This window comes from Bombina bombina, chromosome 12 (assembly GCF_027579735.1).
Source record: "Bombina bombina isolate aBomBom1 chromosome 12, aBomBom1.pri, whole genome shotgun sequence".
NCBI classification, from domain to species: Eukaryota; Metazoa; Chordata; class Amphibia; order Anura; family Bombinatoridae; genus Bombina; species Bombina bombina.
In genome coordinates this window covers 93103009-93126992 of record NC_069510.1, presented here as the reverse complement: position 1 = coordinate 93126992, position 23984 = coordinate 93103009, and the positions used below count along the sequence as shown (strand labels likewise).

Sequence of the window (23984 nt, the reverse complement as noted above, 5' to 3'; positions counted from 1 at the left end):
TGGTAGTCAGACGAGTCGAGTCAGGAGCCAAATCGAATAGTAAGACGAGCCGGAATCAGGAACAAGGAAAACAGCAGAGTCAGGAACAAGCCAGGGATCAGGAACCAGGAAGGACGTCAGACGGCCAGGTAATACACAGGAACTCTCACAAACAGGTCTGAGACAACGCAAAGGCAAAGCATACTGAACAGAGGCCCTTTAAATAATAAGTGATGACATCACAATTCTGACACTGCATCCTGTCTCACACAGATGATGCACACCAGTATGGCCATAAAAGGAAGTGCAGGAAATGAGCAGCATCCCCCACAATGCACCATAGTCAGCAAGAGAGGTGAGTAAAATGGCTGCCAGCAGCACATGGCAAACAAAACAGGGAAAAAAACCTGACACACCCTGGTATTGGGAATAAGAGAACTCTTTTCTAAGTTTATCTTCCATCCATGAGATCAAAGAAGAAATAGAAGATCTTTCGAATGGTCTTCTGCCAGACGACAGAATATCGTCCAAGTATGGCGCTACTGCTATACCTCTGGTTCTGGCCACTGCAAGCAGAGCCCCTAAAACCTTCATAAAAAATCTTTTGGAGCAGTAGCTAGACCAAACGGAAGTGCAATAAACTGGAAGTGCTGGTCCAGGAATGCAAAACTTAGGAACTTGAAGTGTTCCTTGTGTATTGGAACGTGAAGGTAAGCATCCTTCAGATCTATCGTGGTCATGAACTGTCCTTCCTGAACTAAGGGAAGGATGGACCTTATTGTCTCCATCTTGAACGAGGGGACAGATAGGAATTTTTAAAGCACTTTAGGTCCAGAATCGGGCGGAAAGTTCCCTCCTTCTTTGGGACCACAAAAAGGTTTGAGTAGTATCCCAGACCTCTTTCTGCAACAGGTACTGGTACAATGACTCCCAGGGAGGAGAGATCCCTCATGAAACCCAGAATGACTTCTCTCATTTCTGGCCTTGAAGACAGGTTTGACAAGAGGAATCTGCCCTGGGTGGATGAAACTTGAAACCTATCCTGTATCCCTAAACGATGACCTACAGGACCCACGGGTCTTGCCCGTCCCCAAACTAAGCATCCGAAAAGAGCAACAGTCTGCCCCCTACAAGATTCAGAGCTGGATCGGGGGCTGCCCCTTCATGCCGACTTTGTCTTGGCGGGCTTCTTGTTTTGCTTTGATTTATTCAAGGACTGAACCGGCTTCCAAGTCCCCTTGGATTGCTCTGGCTTTGCGGAGGGCTGCTGACGTTGGGATTTATCCGAACAAAAGGAATGAAAGTTAGGACCTTGTTCTTTAGGTTTGTTCTTATTATCCTGCGGTAAAAAGGCACCTTTGCCTCCAGTAACCGTGGAGATAATTGAGTCCAGGCCTGGACCAAATAGAATCTTTCCCTTAAATGGCAGGGAAAGAAGTCTTGACTTCAAAGTCATGTCTGCAGACAAGGACTTCAGGCAGAGTGTCCTATGGGCTTGAACAGAAAAACCTAAAGCCTTAGCATTCAGGCGAATAATCTGCATATTTGCATCACAAATAAAAGAATTAGACACCATTAAGGCCTTAATTCTTTCCTGGATCACGTTGAGGGGACCCTCCACCTCAATCAACTCAGATAAGGAGTTGCGCCAGTAGGTATCCGATCCAGCAACTGCAGCAACAGCCGCTGCTGGTTGAAACAAATATCCTGTATGTTGAAACATTTTTCATAACAGAGTTTCTATCTTCTTATCCATGGGCTCCTTGAATGACGAACTATCCTCAAGCGGGATAGTAATGCACTTAGCAAGTGTGGAGATAGCGCCATCCATCTTGGGGATGGAACCCCACTACAACAAATGAGAGTCCAAAACCGGGAATTCATTTTTAAAGGAAGAAGAAGGGGAAAATGAAGAACCAATCCTTTTCCATTCAATCTTAATAATGTTTGCCATCTTAATGGGAACAGGGAAAGTCTGTGGCCCAACCCTGTCCTCGTAGACCTTATCTAATTTAGGAATTAAAAGTTCCTCAGGCAATTTAGGCTCTGGAACCTCTAAAGAAGCCAAAACTTCCTTTAGCAGAAAGCGTAAAGGTTCAATCCTAAATCTAAAGTCTGGTTCCTCCACAGCTGGAGGCTGAGAGGCAACAGATTCCGACCCAGAAAGCATCCTCTCTGATGTATCAGAGGCGTCTTCATCAGCGGATAATCTTGTATCAGATAAATCCAATAAGCTAGTAGATGACCCCTGAGAAGGATAGCAATATTTGTCCTTTCGCTTGCGATTAGCAGGGCGAGGTAAAGCACTAAAGGCCGCAGACACTGCCGTTTGTAACTGCTCAGTAAAGTCTGGCGGTAAAAGGGCCCCTCCAGATGGAGGATTAGGAGTGCTACGGGAAGCTGCATGTGTATTGGGAGATGACTGTAGGGTGCACACCTCACGGGATGGAGACTCCTCAGAGGTGGATGGCTCAGTGGAACTAAACATATTAACTTTCTTTGAAATTATTAAATTATCAAGGCATGTGGAACATAATTGAGTAGCCGGGTATACCACGGCCTCCTCACAATATAGACATGTCTCCGGTAAACTGCACGGTCAGGAAAGAGGAAATCAGTGTGACCACCCCCGGTCACGTGGTGCGTAATGCAGGACCGCCCATGCTATAGGAAAAAGCGTGCCAAGCCCTTTAGGCTGTGCAGCTTAGAAAAACAAAAGTAAAACCTGTACGTTCCAACATCTGCCTGAGCCTCATCTCACACATGTCGCAGCATAATCATAATAAAATAAATTATTTGATTAATCCCTCCTGTTCAATAATCCCCCTCCGGAGATATTAACCCTTGATTCCACACAGATAAAAGGAGCCACACTGTGACCCTGTCTTCTTGTATTATCATATGTGTTTAAAAAATGAAACAATCTTACCGGAATCTATGCCGTGGAACAGAAACACAGCCTCTCAAGTTTGACAGTCCTGTAGCATCGCTCTGGACATGGACTTGAGTGATGGAAGCAGGCAGTGAAACTCGTCAACACTGATTGCTTAGGAGCTGCTAATACGAGTCTGGATGGATTCGCAGAAAGACTCTCCCTGCATTTCCAGACTCTAACATTCATCAATGCTCTCACTGAGAGGCTGACAAGACTACTTAAAACTCCAGTCCCATTTCGAAGAGTATATACCCTCCATAAGGAACTACTCCGTATGCACTTCTCTGCCAACCTCCTGTCACAAAAGACAAAGAATGACTGGGATATGAGGGAAGTAGGGGGAGTCTTTAATCCTTTGGCTGGGGTGTCTTTGCCTCCTCCTGGTGGCCAGGTTCAGTATTCCCAACAGTAAGGAATGATGCCGTGGACTCTCCACATATTAAGAAGGAAATGAGGATTCTCTTTTTTATTCAATCTTTAAAGGGACACTGAACCCAAAAAATGTATTTCATGATTCAGATAGAGCATGAAATTTTAATCAACTTTCTAATTTACTCCTATTATCAATTTTTATTCATTCTCTTCCTATCTTTATTTTAAAAGCAGGAATGTAAATCTTAGCAGCCAGCCCATTTTAGGTTCAGCACCATGGATAGTGTTTGCTTATTGGAGGCTTACATTTACCCACCAATAAGCAAGCATAACCCAGGTTCTCAACCACAAATGGGCTGGCTCCTATGCATCACATTCCTGCTTTTTAAATAAAGATAACAAGAGAACAAAGAAAATTTGATAATAGGAGTAAATTAGAAAGTTCCTTAAAATTGCATGCTCTATCTCAATCATGAAAAAAAAATTGGTTTAGTGTCCCTTTAAATAGTATAATGCTAATTTGGAAGTTAGTGTAATTTAATCAAAAAATGGAAAAGGAGAAATCCTCAGTTAGATTTAAAAGGTGATTTTAAAAAAAGGGTTTATAGGAGAAATGTCACGTGTAATGAAGAATCATTTCAGAGAATATGTATCTGCCATAAAAGAAAACCTTTTGTTTTACTCTGTGCCAGTTCATTTTAGGGAATGCCACAAAAATAATTAAATGGATCTTAGATATAATCCAATGGATCTTAGATAAAATCCAATGGATCTTAGATATGTTGCAATCTCTAAGGTAGAAATAGATTGGAGGGGATTTCAATTTTAAAGAATTTTTAAGACAAGTCAAATGGATTGATAATATGCAGACTATAGGGCCAATTTACCAAAGTGCGAGCGGACATGATACGATGTAGCGTATCATGTCCGCCGCACATTGATAAATGCCACAAGCATACATATCATTGCACAATATCATTGTGGTGAACTACTTGTGCAATGCCGCCCCCTGCAGATTTGCGGCCGCTATCAGGGGGTGTCAATCAGCCTGATCGTATAGGATTGGGCGGATTGAAGATCGCAGACTCAGAGGCAGCGGACAAGTTATGGATCAGCAGTCTTTAGACCGCTGCTTCATAACTACTGTTTCTGGCGGCAGAAACAGGGGCATCACGCTAAATTCAGAGCTTGATAATTCGGCCCCTATGTTTCCGATAGGTTTATATATGAAGTTTAACCATAATATGTTTTCATGGCAAAGGGGATATTATTCTTTGGCTCGTTCATCACATGATAAAGAGGATATTATAAATCCTATGGTATGTCTACCTTGGATAAATCAAGTTTTATGTATAGATAGATTTGTTTTTATTACCTATTTATCTACCCATCTAGATTGTAAATTCCCACGGGAACAGGGCCCTCAATTCCCCCTATATTTGTTTGTTAAACGTTGTCTGGAGTCTTTTATATTGTATTGTACTGTACTTTTATCTTTGTACCCATGGACATCGCTGCTGAATCTTTTGGCGCTTTATAAATAAATAATAATAATAATATTTATAGGTTTGTTAGTATTAATTATTGATGTAATTTTTAAGAGATTATCATTTGAATAGTAATATTTATATATGTAATGTTAGTACGATAATAATGATATTCCTTTGATCTATATCACAAGCTTGGGGACAAGTCATTTGCGTTACTGCCTAAACCTTTTTATTGTTTGCACTTTAATTTAATTCCTTTTTTTATACTCACACAAATTATTAGCTTTTTATTTCATTGTTTACTTGTTTTTAGCAGACCAAGCATTTTTAAAAAATAACTTTAGTTTGCAGAGATAAGATAATATGGGAAAATGCTACCATAAGAAATGCAAAAGCATTAAATTTTTTGCCTTATTTTCTATGGCTTACATAGAGCTAGATTACAAGTGGAGTGCTAAATTATCACGCGCCCAGCAAACGAGAAAATGTGCCTGTTTGCGGGCACATGATAAATAACCAGCCATTACAAGCGGCTGGTTATTGCTACCGTAAGCTTTCAGTATCAATTAGCGATCCGAACATTAATCAGAGGTCAGACCTCTGGTTAATTTTCTAAATATACCTCAATTGCACCCAAACTTAAGTGTTAGTTTTCTTTAAAAAAAAATGTGGCCTTTACATTGTGGTCTAAGGGAACTGTGTGTTCCCTGTAAATATATATGTATATGCTTATATAGCAATAGGAGAGGTAGGCAAACACATCACAAACTGAAAGTGCAGCAACCTCTGGATAGCAGCCGTTGTTTCACCGGCCGTGATAAATACAGCACCTAGAATGCTCCAGTGCGTATATCCTCATAAACGATAAAGAACAAATATCCAGGAGTCGGTATCACCACTTCAAAGAAAGGCAACAATCTTGGCTCAGCACAAAGATACAATAAAACTTAACATTTATTGTTGAAGAAGTGCTAAAACTTACAAATCACTGGACAAAGGTGAGAGGAATGTAGCTACAAACGGATCAGGTGCCTACGTCAACTGACGCGTTTCACACCATTCTGATGCTTTTTCAAAGATCTTTGTCCAGTGATTTGTAAGTTTTAACACTTTTTCAATAAATGTGAAGTTGTATTGCATCTTTGTGCTGAGCCAAGATTGTTGCCTTTCCTTGAAGTGTGTGCTCCTGACTCCTGGATATTTGTTCTTTGTTGTATATGTATGTATATATATATATATATATATATATCTGTTAATATGTGTATATGCACATATAAACACATAAATATATACCTGTATGTATATAAGCATATACATTTACATTTGCTGACCATCGCTGTGCGACTTACCCTATTCGCTGCGCTAGTTCTCCAATTGGAGCCTATAGAAGGGCGCTCTCGTGAGTGCAATGCTTCCGTGCAATGCCAACGTATTGCCCCTCACCTGTAATAACAGTGCACATTTGCGTGCGCTGATATTACAAAGTGGAGCAAAAATATTGCTTTAGCGAAAACAATATTTTGCGCTCCACTTATAATTTGGCCCATAGTAAATAGAGGAACAGTCATAATTTACTAAAATTGAAAATTAGTACTGCACCACTGTAAATGCAACATGGGCCCAAGAAATTAATCTGTAAAAATTCCTGCTTTAAAAACAGAAATGGGCAGGTTCCAAATTGGACCCTATAACTTCAAAAAAAGTAGACAAACCTATACATGTGAGGTATTGGCGGACTCAGGAGATGTAGCTAAACAAATATTAAGGAATTTGTATGCAGTGGTACATATCAGGAGTTCAATATTCACAATAAAAATTCAATATTGTGTGAGTTTGTGTGTAAAACACAGAAACATATATATATTTATGAATTACCCCATATTCTGGCAGATATTGCTAATCAAATGACCATATGAAATGTGTCAAAACCCCCAAATGTAAAACCTCTGAGATGTCTTCTTTTTAAAAATATATACTCTTGTAAAGCAATTTTCGGTTGTTTAAATGCTGAGACACTTACAATGCCAGCAAATTAAATTTTTAAAAATTGAAGTTTTGAAACAATTATGTACTTTTTGTGCTATGTGACCTTTAAGTGCCAAAAAACATAAATTATGCTTACCAGATAATTTAATTTCCTTCTGTACAAGGAGAGTCCACGGCTTCATTCCTTACTGTTGGGAAATACTGAACCTGGCCACCAGGAGGAGGCAGACACCCAAGCCAAAGGCTTAAATACCTCTCCCACTTCCCCTATCCCCCGGTCATTCTCCCGAGGGAACAAGGCACAGTAGGAGAAATACCAGGGTATAAAAGGTGCCAGAAGAAAAATATAATTTAGGGGGCCGTCTATCAGAGAACACGGGCGGGGGCCGTGTACTCCCCTTATACAGAAGGAAATTAAATTATTTGGTAAGTATAATTTATTTTTTCCTTCTTAATACAAGGAGAGTCCATTGCTTCATTCCTTACTGTTGGGAAACATATACCCAAGCTCTAGAGGACACTGTATGAAAACGGGAGGGACAAAAAGAGAGGCGGACCCTAATCTGAGGGCACCATAGCCTGCAAAACCTTTCTCCCGAAGGCTGCTTCAGCTATAGCAAAAACATCAAACTTGTAAAATTTAGAAAAAGTGTGTAAGAAGGACCAGGTAGCCGCCTTACAAATCTGATCCATAGAGGCCTTGTTCTTAAAGGCCCAAGAGGAAGCCACTGCTCTAGTAGAATGAGCCGTAATTCTCTGAGGGGGTCTGTGTCCCGCTGTCTCATAAGCTAAGCGGATAAGACTCCTCAACCAAAAGGATAAGGAAGTCGAAGAGACCTTCTGGCCCTTACGCTTCTCAGAATATGCCACAAATAAGGAAGGAGCTTGCCTAAAATCCTTAGCAGCTTGAAGATAAAACTTCAAGGCCAGAACCACGTCCAAATTATGAAGTAAACGTTCCTTTGAGGAAGAAGGATTAGGACACAAAGAAGGGACCACAATCTCTTGATTGATGTTGCGGTCTGACACGACTTTAGGGAGAAACCCTAACTTAGTACGAAGGACAGCCTTATCTGAATGGAACACCAAATAAGGAGGCTCACATTGCAAGGCGGCAATTTCAGATACTCTGCACGCCAAAGCAGTAGCCAGTAGAAAGAGAACTTTCCAGGACAACAACTTAATATCAATTTCATGCATAGGCTCAAACGGAGCCCGTTGCAAGACCTTAAGAAGCAGATTCAGACTCCAAGGGGGAGTCGAAGATCTGAACACAGGTCTGATCCTAATCAGAGCCTTAACAAAGGACTGAACATCTGGAAGCTCAGAGAGCCTCTTGTGCAGTAAAACAGACAAGGCCGAAATCTGTCCCCGCAGGGAACTGGCCGAAAGACCCTTCTCCAGACCTTCCTGGAGAAACATCAGAATCCGGGCAACTTTAACCTTATGCCAAGGAAATCTACGCTCTTCACACCAGAATAAGTAGGTTCTCCACACCTTATGATAGATGCGACGAGTAACCGGCTTACGAGCTTGAATGAGAGTATCAATAACTCTCTCAGAAAAACCTCTCTTGGCTAGGACTAAGCGTTCAATCTCCATGCAGTCAACCTCAGAGAATCTAGATTTTGCTAAACAAAAGGACCTTGTTCCAGCAGATCCCTGCAACAAGGTAACTTCCATGGAGGAAAAGATAACATCCTCACTAGGTCCGCGAACCACGTCCTTCACGGCCACAATAGAGCAATCAGTATTACTGATGCCTGCTCCTGCTTGATGCGGGCCACTACTCGAGGAAGGAGTGGTAATGGAGGAAAAAGGTAGATTAGATTGAACCTCCAATGCATCTATAAGCTCCGCCTGAGGATCCCTGGACCTCGACCCATATCTGGGTAGCTTGGTATGGAGTTGAGACACCATGCGGTCTATCTCCAGCGTCCCCCACATGGAGCATATCTCCGCAAACACTAGGGGATGGAGAGACCATTCCCCCGAATGAAAGGATTGTCTGCTGAGAAAATTTGCTTCCCAGTTGTCCACACCCGGAGTGTGGAACGCTGACAGCAGTTGTGGGCCTCCACCCACTCCAGAATTCGAGATACTTCCTTCATTGCTAGGGAGCTTCTCGTTCCCCCTGATGGTTGATGTAAGCCACTAAGGTTATATTGTCTGATTGGAATCTGATAAAGCGGGACGAACCCAGAAGAGGCCAAGCCTTCAGAGCATTGTAGATTGCTTGAGGTTCCAGAATGTTGATCTGGAGGGAAAGCGTTCCACCTGAGACCACAGGCCCTGTGCCTTCTTGGCACCCCAAACAGCTCCCCATCCTGAGAGACTCACGTCCGTAGTCACAATCTCCCAGGATGGTCTTAGAAAGGATGTCCCTCTGTACAGATGATCTGGACAGAGCCACCAAGAGAGAGATTCTCTCGACCGGCTGTCCAGAGAAATCTGTTGAGACAGATCTGAATGATCGTCGTTCCACTGTCTCAGCATGCACAGCTGTAAAGGTCTGAGACGGAACCTGGCAAAGGGAATTATGTCCATGCTGGACACCATGAGACCAATCACCTCCATACACTGAGCCACAGATGGCTTTAAGGAGGTCCGGAGGGCAAGACATGCCGAAGCTAGCTTGCAATGTCTCTGGTCGGTTAGAAATATCCTCATGGATATAGAATCTAATATCGTACCCAGGAATTCTGACGTGGTGCTTGGAATAAGAAAACTCTTCTCTAAGTTTATCTTCCACCCATGTGATCGAAGAAGGGAGAGAAGAGATACCGAATGGTCCACTACCAGACGAAAGGATGGTGCTTGAACCAGAATATCATCCAAGTAAGGGGCTACTGCTATACCCTGGGTTCTGGCGACGGCCAGGAGAGCCCCTAGAACCTTAAAGATTCTTGGAGCAGTAGCTAGACCAAACGGAAGTGCAATGAACTGGAAGTGCTGATCCAGGAATGCAAACCTTAGGAACTGGAAGTGGTCCATGTGGATTGGAACGTAAAGGTAGGCATCTTTCAGGTCTATGGTGGTCATGAACTGTTCTTCCTGAACTAGGGGAAGGATGGACCTTATTGTCTCCATCTTGAACAAGGGGACATTTAGAAATTTTTTAAGCACTTTAGGTCCAGAATTGGGCAGAAAGTTCCCTCCTTCTTTGGGACCACAAACAGGTTTGAGTAGTATCCCAAACCTCTTTCTGCGATAGGAACCGGGACAATTACCCCTAAGGAGGACAGATCCCGCACGCACCCCAGAAAGGCTTCCCTCTTTTCTGGTTTTAAAGACAGGCTTGAGAGGAGAAATCTGCCCTTGGGTGGATGAGATTTGAAACCTATCTTGTATCTCTGAGCTATGACCTCCAGGACCCACGGATTCTGCACGTCCCTGAACCAAGCGCCTAAAAACAGCGACAGTCTGCCCCCTACACGATGCAGCCTTGGATCGGGGACCGCCCCTTCATGCTGACTTGTTCTCGGCGGACTTCTTGTATGCTTGGATTTATTCCAAGATTGAGCCGGCTTCCAAGCGCTCTTGGTTTTCTCTGGTTTAGAGGAGGACTGCTGACGTCTGGACTTTTCAGAACAAAAGGAACGAAAATTAGATCCTTGTCCCTTAGATTTGTTCTTCTTATCCTGTGGTAGGAAGGCACCCTTGCCCCCTGTAACCGTGGAAATAATGGAGTCCAGGCCTGGACCAAATAAAATGTTTCCCTTAAAGGGGAGGGAAAGTAGTCTAGACTTAGAAGTCATGTCCGCAGACCAGGACTTCAGCCATAACGCCCGACGCGTCTGCACTGAAAAACCAGAGATTTTAGCATTCAGGCATATAATCTGCATGTTTGCATCACATATAAAAGAATGAGCAATTCTCAAAGCCTTAATTCTTTCCTGGATAACGTCGAGAGAACCCTCCACCTCGATCAATTCCACTAAGGAGTCACACCAGTAGGCCACAGCTCCAGCAACTGAGGCAACAGCCGCTGCCTGTTGAAATAAATATCCCATATGCTGAAACATTTTCCTGAGAAAAGTTTCCATTTTCTTAACCATCGGCTCTCTGAAAGACGAGATATCCTCAAGAGGGATAGTAGTACGCTTAGCCAATGTGAAGATATAGCACCATCCACCTTAGGGACAGAACTCCCCAACTCTAGCTGAGAGTCCGGGACCGGGAATAATTTTTTTAAAGGCAGACGAAGGGGAAAAGGAAGATCCAAATCTATAGTTTTTAATAATATTTGCCATCTTTACGTGTACAGGAAAAGTTAGTTAGTGGCGCTACCCTGTCCATGTACACTCTGTCTAATTTAGGGATCAAAGATTCATCAGGCAACGTGGCCTTTGGAACCTCTAATGTCGACAGAACCTACTTTAGAAGAAAACGTAGGTGTTCAATTTTTAATCTAAAGGTTGACTCCTCTGCAGCCGGAGGCCTAGGGGTAGCAGACTCAAATCCAGAAATTTCACCCTCTGAAGAGTCAGAGTGTGACCCATCCTGGGATACTTGAAAGGCTGACAAATCAAGTAAATCACTGGATGTCCCCTGGACCGGAGAGCTATGTTTAACCTTTCGCTTGCGCTTAGCAGGGCGAGGTAGAGCACTAAGGGCCTCAGAAACCGCCGTCTTTAACTGCGCAGTAAAGTCTGATGGTAAAAGGCTCCCTCCAGACGGAGGATCAGGCGTGCTACAGGAAGCTGCATGTGACAATGGAGATGATTGATGGGTATGCACCTCAGTTATACTAAAGGGGTTAACCTTCTTAGCCATGATAACCTTGTTGAAGCATATAGAACATAGTTGAAAGGGCGGGCATACCAAGGCCTCCTCACAATATAGACAGGTATTACTATTAGGAATAGAGGGAGTACTCTCAAGCATATCAGGATCCTCCATAGCTTGCGCTAACAACAGTAGGATACAACTAAATGAACTTTTTATTTTTCACAAAAATGGCACCTATATACCCCCAATGACTGGGGCACTCACTACCTCCTAGACCCAGGCACCCAGAGAAGAAGTGACCTCTCCGACAGCTAGCTCGTCAGGAAAGAGAAAACGGAAGTGTGACCACACCCGGTCACATGGTGCGCAAGGCAGGACTGTCCCTGCTATGAGAAAAAGAACACCAAGCTACAAGCTGCGCAGCATTGAAAGTGAAAGTAAACACCTGTATGTTCCGTTACCACATAACAACAGTCTATGAGCCCAAAAAATAAATCTCACATAAAAACAGCATAAATCAAAGAAACACATTTGATTAATCCCCGCCACTGTTCAATAACCTCCCTCAGGAGATATTAACCCATGATTCTATAATGATAAAAGGAGACACACTGTGACCCTGTCTTCAGCAATTTCAACATAAGTAAAAATTGAAACGATCTTACCAGAATCCTTGCTGTGTAACAGAAACACAGCCTCTCAAGTGTGACAATCTTGTAGCATTGCTCCTGACATGGACTTGAGTGAAGAAAGCAGACAGTGAAACTCCTCAACACTGGTTGCTTAAGGAGCTGTTAGCAGGCAGTCTGGATGGGTTCGCAGAAAGACTCTCCCTGCATCTCCAGACTCTAACTTGCGTCAATGCTCTCACTGAGAGGCTGACAGGACTACTTAAAACTCCAGTTCCATAACGAAAGGCATATATCCCTCCTGAGGAACAACTCCGAAATCTTCTGGCTCTTCTCTGCCATCCTCCTGTGATGAAAGGCAAAGAATGACTGGGGGATAGGGGAAGTGAGAGAGGTATTTAAGCCTTCGGCTGGGGTGTCTTTGCCATCTCCTGGTGGCCAGGTTCAGTATTTCCCAACAGTAAGGAATGAAGCCGTGGACTCTCCTTGTATTAAGAAGGAAATAGGTGATAATCCTACACATGTGAGGTATTTCCAAAATCAGGATAAATAAATGCATTTATTTTAAAATATTTGTACAAAGTTGCACAAGTTGTATATAAATTATTTAAGGCCAAACTAATTTTTTCACTTTCATTTACATTTTATGTATAGTAAATTATGACACATATATATATATATAGTGTTTATAGGTAAATAAAACAAAAAGTGCTAAAAATGATCTGGTCTCTTGGGCAAGTTTTCTCTGAAATTCCCGGTCCTTAAGGGGTTAAAATTGTATTCTCTATCTGAATCATGAAAACAAAAATTGGGTTTCATTTCCCTTTAATAAAAGTTATTGCAATATGTGTTATTCATCATTTTAAAAGGATTTTACTTTTTATTATCAAATTTAAATCCGGATTAAAATTGATTTCATTTTAAATCAAATACACCCTGATGGTCATTAAAACTTTACATTTGTCTCAATATTTTAACAATTTATATAATTCTAAAACTTACATCTGCTTATTGTTTTGGGGAAATATTTTAAGGGGAATTAAATGCTAAGTATTTTGCCTCTTTTCAGACACTGTACAAGTTTAATAGCAAATAAAGTATATACATTTAGCAAGCAACTGATTGAATGGAGCAGACGCTAGCAGGCTAATCTGTATTGTACAAGCCGTCCAGTGGTCACGCCCGGGCCTGTGGTTACTATGGCCACGGAGAAGCTTCCTGTACACACTAGGGCAGCCGGGCTAGTGACACCAGACACAGGAACATGTGGAAGAATCCTTCTCAGCACTTTGCAGTAGCCACCGTCAAATACTTTGAGAGACACAAAGGAGAGGTCAGTGCGCTGGGTCATGTTTAAAAGCGTCAAAATGACAAATTAAGTTTTGTTGTTATTTTTTTTTTTTTTTTTGCTTTTTTGATTCTAAAAAAACATTTAACAAACTTTACTTTTGTGTGCAAAAATCATTCTTTCAAACTGCTGCAAATTTATGTATATATATATATATATATATATATATATATATATATATATATATATATATATATATATATATATATATATATAAACACTTCATCCAAACTGCTTGGGACCGGAGAGGGTTTGAATTTCAGAATAGTTTGGATTTTGGAGTATTTGCATCTGTAAAATGAGAGAGTTTAGAGAGGGAATGGGACCAAGTATAAACAGCATCTTATGTCATTTAGACAATATTTACATGTCATTATACAGCTTATACATGTAACCTAAAGGTAGTTTTATATCAATTTAATACTTTTGTATACATAGTACCCTCAGAAAGATAGTACAGTACTGTAATCAGAAAGGTAATAGTTGTATTTGCCTTTTACAAAACAAAGAAACAAACCAAAGTCACAGGCAGAGACGTTTGTGACTTACAGGTGAAGAAAATAGTCATTTTTGATCAGTTTGGATTTCAGAATAAGCTTGGAATTTGGAATTTCGGATTAGGGGGGTTTGTACCTATATATCTTGTAATACTAAAGAGTTTTGTACTATTTAGAAATGTTTCTTAAGAAATTTAAATATACAAAGCACAAATCAGTTGCATAATTTAACATACATTGATTTAATGAAAATGTCTGCAACAAATATTGAAAAAAAAATTAATAGTAGCTAAATTTTATCATCTGTCTATTCATACTGTATATAAAATAAGCTCTTTTTCTACATTAAATTACTTAAAGGGATGCTAAACCCATATTTTTCCTTTCATGATTCAGATAGAGCATGAAATTTTAAGCAACTTTCTAATTTACTCCAATTATCATTTTTTTTATTCTCTTGCTATATTTATTTAAAAAGCAGGAATGTAAATTTTAGCAGCCAGTCCATTTTAGGTTCAGCACCATGGATAGCGCTTGCTTATTGGTTGCTGACATTTAGCCACCAATAAGCAAGCATAACCCAGGTTCTGAACCAAAAATGGGCTGGTGTTCTTTCGAGAACTTCAATTCATCGAGAACTCCAATATGACGTCACTTCCGGCGGCAGATTACACTAATTGCCTCGATTGCGAGATTTTTCATCTGAAAAGAGGCGGACTCTTGGGAAGAACTTATCAAATTCTCCAATTAAAGCTAGTGCGCATGCGAAAATTTTTATGACGCTAAAAAAAAGCCAGACCCTTGAGAACTTATTGAGTACTCCAAGAACAGCCTGTGCGCATGCGCGCATTTTCTTAAAAGTATCCACTGTATTTGATTTCCTTATTGTAATTGTGTGTAATTTGAGTAAAATGAGCTCAAAACATGGACGTTTGCAAAAACGAAGTAGCTTAGAGAAATAACCAGTCATTGATAATAAATATTGTGTGTGGTCAGCAGTTTCGAAGCAGAATATTGTAACAAGCTCGGCCTGAGGGTAAAGCTCGTGAGAAATAGATGGGCCCGGTGTTTACACGTTATGTGTCAGATTTCTATTTTCTAAGAATAGATCTTCTCAAGGGTCTGGCTTTTTTTAGCGTCATAAAATATTCCGCATGCGCACTGGCTTTTATTGGAGAATTCGATAAGTTCTCCCCAAGGGTCCGCCTCTTTTCAGAAAAAATCTCGGGTGCGCGCTCGCATGCGCAATAGAGGCAATTTGTGTAATCTGCAGCCGGAAGTGACGTCATATTGGAGTTCTCGATGAATTGGAGTTCTCGACAGAACACCGGCTCCTATGCATTACATTCCTGCTTTTTAAATAAAAATAGCAAGAGAACGAATAAAAATTGATAATAGGAGTAAATTAGAAAGTTGCTTACAATTGCCTACTCTATCTGAATAACGAAAGAAAAAATTTGGGTTTAGTGTCCCTTTAAAGGGATATTAAATTGTATATTCTTTTAAAATATTTATTTTGAATCAAAACCTTTTTTTTATTCTTTTTTTTTTTCATATACATTTTTATTGGAGATTAATAAGTCAAAGTATTAATAAAGCAACATAAACAATGGAGGGTAAACAAAGCAAATATTAGCTGCGTCTCATGCAAGAGATCACACTTTTCAATCATTATAAATTTAGTTTACAGACCCTATTAAAACATAATATTCATGTCTGCCTGCTCTGATGCGGCGGACAGAAATCAATCTGTTCAAATACGATCGGGTTGATTGACACCCCTTGCTAGCGGTTCACAAGAACTGCTGGTGCAATGATTAATGCCGACAGCGTATCATGTCCGCTCACACATTGTTAAATATGCCCCAAGGACTTAAAGATAATATCCTCCACACTTGTTACACTTTATTTGGTCTCCTTTTTTAAAATATCTAGGATTAATACATAATCCCATACAGGAAGAAGATTGAACTTCCAGAGTCCGAGCCAGCTGCAAACCAAATAAGAATAGAACTAAACCAAATAAACAAAAAGAGAAAGAGTTTCCCATCCTCCTACCCATCTAGATTGTAAGTTCCCACGGGAATAGGGTCCTCAATCCCCCCCTGTATTTGTCTGTAAACTTTTGTCTTTTATCGTATTGTTTCTCCATTACCCATGGGCAGCGCTGTAGAATCTGTTGGCACTTTATAAATAAAGAAGAATAATAATAATAATAATAATAAAGAGAAGAGAAAAAAAAAAGGTGGTCCTCTCTCCCCTCTCCCCCCATCTCTTCCGACCGTCGGGCTTAGACCCTCTGTAGGAGATTTTCAATATATTTGCATGGCGCAAAAGGGGCAATTAATTGGTCTTGTGTATTATTCGCATATGTATGGAAAGAATGTATCTATTTCTTACAGTACTTTATTATATTCTGATCTGAGCCCATGGTGGCATCAAATTGTTCTATTACAGCTTGTTGTTATAGTAAATGTATTAAGTTCTGAATTGAATGTGCTTTTTTACTTTTCCAATTTTTTAGAATTTGATATCTCCCTCCTAAAATTGTGGAGTTAATAAAACACGTATTAATCTTAGGGCGTCTAGATAGATCTGAATCATATAATAGAAAAATATGCTCTTTTTCTAACTTGAATGGGGCATGAAGTATTTTACTTAGCTAAAAGCTTGTGTGTGACCACAGTTTCTGGATTTTAGGACAGCTCCAGAACATATGTCCTCAGGGGTCAAGTCGAGCGGGAACGCATGGGAACGGAGTTCCTGCACTGTTTTTGCAGGAGCAACTAAGTTCCCTCTGGACAGAGAACAGAAAGCTTCTGTAAACACTGCTGCTGCTTGTGGGAGGAGCTGGGGCACAGTCTGGTTAGAGGGATAGTGAGATCCTCTAGTAATGGGCAGTAAAACTTCCTACAATACACTAAATGCAAATCTGTCAGCGGTCCTGCAATGTGATCACCCGGCAATGTGTGTAATATGGTGCTTACATTTCTGTGTGGTTTCTTCTGGGGTTATTTAGCTCCCCTCAGCAGAAATAGGAATATTGCACCTTAAGTGGGTTAGACTCTGTGACAGAGGAGGATTCTCAGACCCAAAGGCAACCAATGAACCCTTCACTGGTGTGTGTGCATGTATATACAGTATATACTGTATAAAAAATATTAATTGTGAGGGTGGGTTGAAGTCTTGGTGAGTTCTCACACTTTTTTTTTGTAGGGCTTGACCCCTGTATGTACAAAATATGCTTTGTTATTCGCACATCGGGTTTAGTGTCCCTTTAAAGGGATATTAAATTGTATATTCTTTTAAAATATGTATTTTGAATAAAAACCTTTTTTGTGCTATATTATATTATAGCTACATGGTAGTTTGAAGGAAGTTTCTGATTGCTTAAAGTGAATGTAAATTTTGATGCTAAAGTACCGGGTTTTTAAAAATTAGATTAAAAACAGGGGCACTTTAATTCATCAAAATTTACATTTTACTCGTGTTGTGAAAAAATACCTTTTAAACTTGACAACCGCTCCAGCTTCCTCTGGTCGTCGCAAAGCCATTTCTGACGTTAGAAATGATGGATAGGTCATCCTCCAATAACGGCTTCCCCCCCCCCGGGGGAATCAGTGTCTATTTCAACGCCGTGATTGGAGGAAGCCGGATTCCTCATTTTAGACCCAGGAAGAGGCTTTGCGACGGTTGGAGGAAGCTAGAGCAACTGTCAAGATTAAAAGGTAATTTTTTTTCACAACAGGAGTGAAATGTAAATTTTGATGAATTAAAGTGCCCCTGTTTTTAATCAAATTTTTTTAAAAACATGCATTTTAGCATCAAAATTTACATTCACTTTATGAAATTAAAAAAAAAACATTTTTTTACAATTTTGCCATTTTGTAGCTATTCTAGTGATTAAAAAAGTGGCAAATTTCAATTGATTGGTCAAGTAATTTTTAAAAGGATATGAAACACAATTTTTATTCTTTCATGATTCAGATCGTGCATTCAATTTTAAGCAACTTTCTAATTTACTCCTATTAATATTTTAGTTTTTTCAAGATACCAAGGTAATGAAGAAAAATTGCTAATAGGAGTAAATTAGAAAGTTGCTTAAAATTGAATGCACAATCGGAATCATTAAAGTTTAATTTTGACTAGACTATACCTTTAACTATCATAGATGAAAAAGTCTTGAAGGCAAGGAGCAGTAAAACCTCAAATACAAAGAGAGAACGTTGGTTTGCTCTGCACATTTATAATAAACCACAGCACATTATGATAATTATACTTGGAGGGGCCCACTGGCAGCGTTTTCCACTCCTTTACTACTAGCGCCTCATATGGTAATCCCATTGCCCCTCTCCGCCTCTTATACCTATTAGTGCCCCCCCTCAGTAATCCCACCCCCCTAGGGGGCACCACTGATATAGAGCATGACATTTTAACCAACATAGTTAAAAAGCATACCTAGGTATACTCAGTAGCTGCTGAATGGCGGCTGCACATATACCTCTAGTCATTGATGTGTTCAGCTAGTTCTCAGTAATGCATTGCTGCTCCTTCAACCAAAGACCTAAAGAGAATGAAGCAAATTTGAGAAGTAAATTGGAAAATTGCTTACAATTATACGTTCTATCTGGATAATGAAAGAAACAAAACTGTTTTATATCCCTTTAATTTGCTTCTGTATCTGTGTTGTTGGTACAAAGCTTTGTGCAATGAATAACACTAAATAATTAAGTGCAGTAAATTACAGAGGGTGATTCTGCTGGGATCTGCATCGCACGTACATGATACTTATACTATTAAAAGCCAGCGTGGGTTCACTGTGTTCAATGGGAACAGAGAATGTGTAAATAGAACAGATTTCTCTGCTCCTGATCTCTTATCGGATGTACTCGTCTTAAAGAAACAGTAAACATTATAATTACAAGACTTTTCTGCAGTCTACAAGCTAACAGATTAGGTGAGAGGGACAGTAAAGTCCAAATTAAACTTTCCTGATTCAGTTAGAGCATGCGATTGTTTCCAGTTCACTTCCATTATCAAATGATCTTCATTCTCTTGGTGTCCTTTGTTGAAGGAGCAGCAGTGCACTACTGGGAGTTAGCTGAGCACATCAGGTGAGTCAATGACAAGAGGCATATACCAATTAACAGCTAGCTCCCATAGTGCTTTGCTGCTACCTTCGTACACTATTCAACAAAGAATACCAAGAGAACAAAGTACATTAGATAATAGACTTTTTACTGTCTCTTTCGCACTATTTGTGCTGCATTTATTTTAATAACCAAACTCTCATCACCAATTGCCTTATTTGAAAGACAGTGAGGATTTGTTACTGCCAGATACAAGGGGTGCAGTAATTTATCTTATCTAGAAATGTCTGCCTTTATATGCAACAGAAAAAAATGACTACAATATTTCTTTAAAGGAACGAAAAAGTCCAAATTAAACCTTCATGATTCAAATAGAGCTTGCAATTTTAAAGCCTTCTTAAATTCACTTCTGTTATCAAATGTACTTTGTTCTCTTGGTATCCTTTGTTAAAAATGCATATGCACATATTCTTAGCTAGCTAGTGATTGGTGGCTATACCCATTTGTCTCTTGACATTGACTCACCAGATGGTGGTCAGCTAAATCCCAGGAGTGCATTACTCCTCTGGAACTAACTCTAATGATGTGTTTAATCCATTTGCAGGTGTTATTATTTTTGCTACCTTTAGTGAGCTACAAAAATGTTTCTTTCCTGAACATAAATGTTTCAAAGTTGATGTAAACAGAGCAGTCAATTCACCCCTTCATTGTCTGGTACACTCATGCAGAATTTATTTAACCCTTTAGCTGCCCAGAACACAGTTATTAATTAACCCACTGAGTGCTCAGAACATTCCTATAGCAGTTATGTAACCCCCTTGATTGCACCAGAACACGCACTAATAATTTACCCCTTGAATGCCAGGAATACGCACAGGGAGTGTAATGTGTAATGATCTGCAGATACTGTGTTCTGCACATTTAAGGTATAATTCTGTACATATGCAGAGAGGAACAGTCTGCAGCTTTGATGCTTTTCATATGTAGGCTGTATGGTATAATGATCTGCATATAAATAGTGTGTGATCTGAAGCTGCGATGCTCTGTGCACACAACCACATGTATTATGACCTCTGTGTATTGTGCTCCCCCAGGTTAATTACTGCACTATTTCCCCAGACCATCGGCTCATCCTAACGTGCTCTGATGATAGCCGTATCCATATGTGGGATGCAGAGAGCAGGGCGCTCCAGCGGAAGGTGACGGGGCACACAGGTGAGCAAATATCTACACATCATGTCCTCATGAAATAAAAAATAATAATAATTTGATGTGCATCATCCTATGTGTCTACAATAACTAGTAGAGACTGTTAAGCGTTGCTCTAGCAGCGTCTCGGACTGCACACAGCCACCGAAATTTCACTAATGCACATTTAACTGGGTTTTATCCCAATCCATTCCAATTTCATAACGGCTAAACTCACTGACACAAGCCTGACACCAGGGGTTGTAGGGATTTTTAAAGACCTTTACAGAAGCAAAAACATAAATGGCTAAAACAAAAGTAAAATATGATGGTGGCAGAATACAATGCAGGTTTTTTTATTTAAAGGGACACTAAACCCCAAATTGTTCTTTTATGATTCATGTAGAGAATACAATTTTAAACAACATTCAAATTTGCTTCTATAATCTAATTTGCTTCCTTTTTTAGATATCCTTTGTTGAAGACATAGCAATGCACATGGGTGAGTCAATCACACGAGGAATCTATGTGCAGTCACCAATCAGCAGCTACTGAGCCTATCTAGATATGCCTTTCAGCAAAGAATATCAAGAGAATGAAACAAATTAGATAATAGAAGTAAATTAGAAACTTGTTTAAAATTGCATGCTTTATCTAACTCATGAAAGAAAAAAATTGGGTTTCATGTCCCTTTAATATCAATTCCTGATATAAGCCAATAGCAAGACATCAAAGGGACATGAAACCCAAAACATTTCTTTCATGATTCAGACAGAGAATACAATTTAAAAAAAACTTTCTAATTTACTTCTATTATTTAATTTGTTTCATTCTCTTGGTATCATTTGTTGAAGGAGCAGCAATGAACTACTGGTTTCAAACTAAACCCATGGGTGAGCCAATGACAATCGGTATACATAGGCAGCGACCAATCAGCAGCTAGAACCTAGATTCTCTGCTGCTCCTGAGCTTTCATAGATAAACCTTTTAGCAAAGAATAACAAGAGAATTAAGCAAATTAAATAATAGAAGTAAATTAGAAAGTTGTTTAAAATCGTATTCTCTATCTAAATCACGAAAGAAAAGTTTTGGGTTTCATGTCCCCTTAAAGGGACATAACACCCCTTTTTTCTTCTTTCATGATTCAGACAGAGCATGTCATTTTAAACAACTTTGCAATTTACCTATATTATCTCCTTTGTTTTGTACTCTTGGTATCCTTTGTTGAAAAGAATACATAGGTAGGCTCATGAGCTGCTGATTGGTGGCTGCAAATTATTGGCTCACAATTGTGCATTGATGCTTCTACAATAAAGAATACCAATACAATAAAGCAAATTACATAATAGAAATAAATTGGAAAGTTGCTTGAAATTGTATTTTCTATCTGAATCATGAAAGAAAAACATTTGAGTTTCATGTCCCATTAAAGGGACAGTGTATTGTAGATATGGTTTTCCCTTAAAGGGATGGTAAACATTAACTTTTATACACTTCTAATTAATTGTGCATGCCTTTAAACGGACACTCAAGTCAAAATTAAAATTTCATGATTTGGATAGAGCACACAATTTTAAACAACTTTCCAATTGACATCCATTATCAAAATCTGCACAATCTTTTTATATGCACACTTTCTGAGGTACCAGAACCTACTGGGCATGTGTAAGATTCACAGAATTTACGTATATGCATTATGTGATTGGCTGATAGCTGTCACATGATCCAGTGGGAGGGGAAAATAGAATTAACTTTAAAAATTGTTAGAGAGAAATCTACTACTCATTTGAAATTCAAACTAAATGCTGTTGTATTGTCTATTTATAGTACAGTTACTGAGTGTGCTATTTTTCTGCGTTTAGTGGTCCTTTATATGTTCCCTGCACATACTCCTTGATGTCTACGCTGGCTTTAAGTAGTTATTTTTTGTGTCAAAGTCATTCCAACAAGCCTCTTCCGGCTACCTCTCAGCCTGGGCTGTTTTTTTTTCATTTTCTGCTCATCTGTCGGTACAGCCAATCAGAAACATACCAATAGATCAATAAACCTTACTATTGTGCACGCTCAGTTTATACTCCGTTCCCTGCCATCTTAATGCAGTCCTATTACTCATGCGCAGATAAACCTTCCACCCGGCACATCAAAGTGGCTTTCCTAGCTATGAGAAGGAAAGGGTGTTCCTGCAGCAGGTTTGAATACAATTACTTTTTAACAGCTGCTAGCATTTGTACATTGTGCCTTTAAATTGATTGTAAATTGAAGTTTAATGAATAACTGCCCGGTAACTAAAAGTAATCTTAAAAACAGGGTCACTTTCATTCATTAAACTTTACAAAGACGCTTATTTTTTTAAATAGGTACCTTTGCGTTACGGTAAACATAATGCCTATCCTCCGCCCCCAGGTCTTGCTTTCATTAGCATATCGATGACGATCTGGCTTCCTCCAATCCTTGTGTGCCCCCTTTGGCGTACAGCTCGTGAGGCAACGCAACGATTGGAGGAAGCCGGATCGTCATTGATATGCTAATGAAAGCAGGAGCTGCGGGCAGAGGATTGGCGTTATGTTTACCATACCGCAAAGGTATTTTAAAAAAATAAGCGTCTTTGTAAAGTTTAATGAATAAAAGTGCCCCAGTTTATAAGATTATTTTTAGTTACTAGGCACTTATTCTTTAACTTTACCATCACGTTAATGTGTGAACTAACTAGCATACAAAAACTGTAACATTGGGAAACAGACAAGATTGGATTTTGAAACAGGCCAAAACAAGTTTGTAAGAACTGGAAAAGTCCAAAAGCCTACAAAATGATCTTGCAAATGTATTCTCTGCTAGATTGCAATAGTGCTGTGGGTTTGTTTATATGAAAGGCATAAGGGTTGATATCTGGTTATGAGGGCATTTGAATAACTTCTAATAGGTTAGTTATTGTGGGGTTTTTCTAATGGATTGGAATGGATTACAATTTGAAAACCCAACAAATCTGTCATGTGAAGCACTTCACATTGGAATTCAGATGAATTGGAATGTGAGTCAGAATCTCAACCTTACATGTCTAGTGGAATCTCAGTTCTGTCGTCCTTTCTATGCACAATCACTGTTTAGTCTGATTGTCTGTCTTGCCCTCTCTCAGTCAGTCGCTCTCTCACTGATTTTCCTCAGGTCCAGTCAAGTCCTGCTGCTTCTCTCCAGACAACTCCTTGTTTGCCAGCGCATCCCATGACTGCACGGTGCGGATCTGGAGAGTAGATACTGCAGAATGTGTCCATCTACTGACAGGTTTGTGTGACAGATAAACATCCACTGGTGCCCGCTTACTAACAGGTGTGTATGACAGCTAAATATACACTGGTGCCCACTTACTAACAGGTGTGTATGACAGCTAAATATACACTGGTGCCCGCTTACTAACAGGTGTGTATGACAGCTAAATATACACTGGTGCACACTTACTAACAGGTGTGTATGACAGCTAAATATACACTGGTGCCCACTTACTAACAGGTGTGTATGACAGCTAAATATACACTGGTGCCCGCTTACTAACAGGTGTGTATGACAGCTAAATATACACTGGTGCACACTTACTAACAGGTGTGTATGACAGCTAAATATACACTGGTGCCCACTTACTAACAGGTGTGTATGACAGCTAAATATACACTGGTGCCCGCTTACTAACAGGTGTGTATGACAGCTAAATATACACTGGTGCCCACTTACTAACAGGTGTGTATGA

At 39.8% G+C, this 23984-nt stretch overlaps 1 protein-coding gene across 1 annotated transcript in view; it reads left to right on the top strand.

The window, feature by feature from the left end:
• The first annotated feature begins 13386 nt into the window (after nucleotides 1–13386).
• The window catches only part of WDR38 (WD repeat domain 38), a 34666-nt gene continuing 24068 nt past the window's right edge, over nucleotides 13387–23984 (top strand). The window contains exons 1-3 of the mRNA XM_053696231.1: nucleotides 13387–13455; nucleotides 20152–20272; nucleotides 23408–23524. Coding sequence (XP_053552206.1) covers nucleotides 13387–13455; nucleotides 20152–20272; nucleotides 23408–23524 — 307 coding nt within the window. The remainder of the gene's footprint in view (nucleotides 13456–20151; nucleotides 20273–23407; nucleotides 23525–23984) is intronic.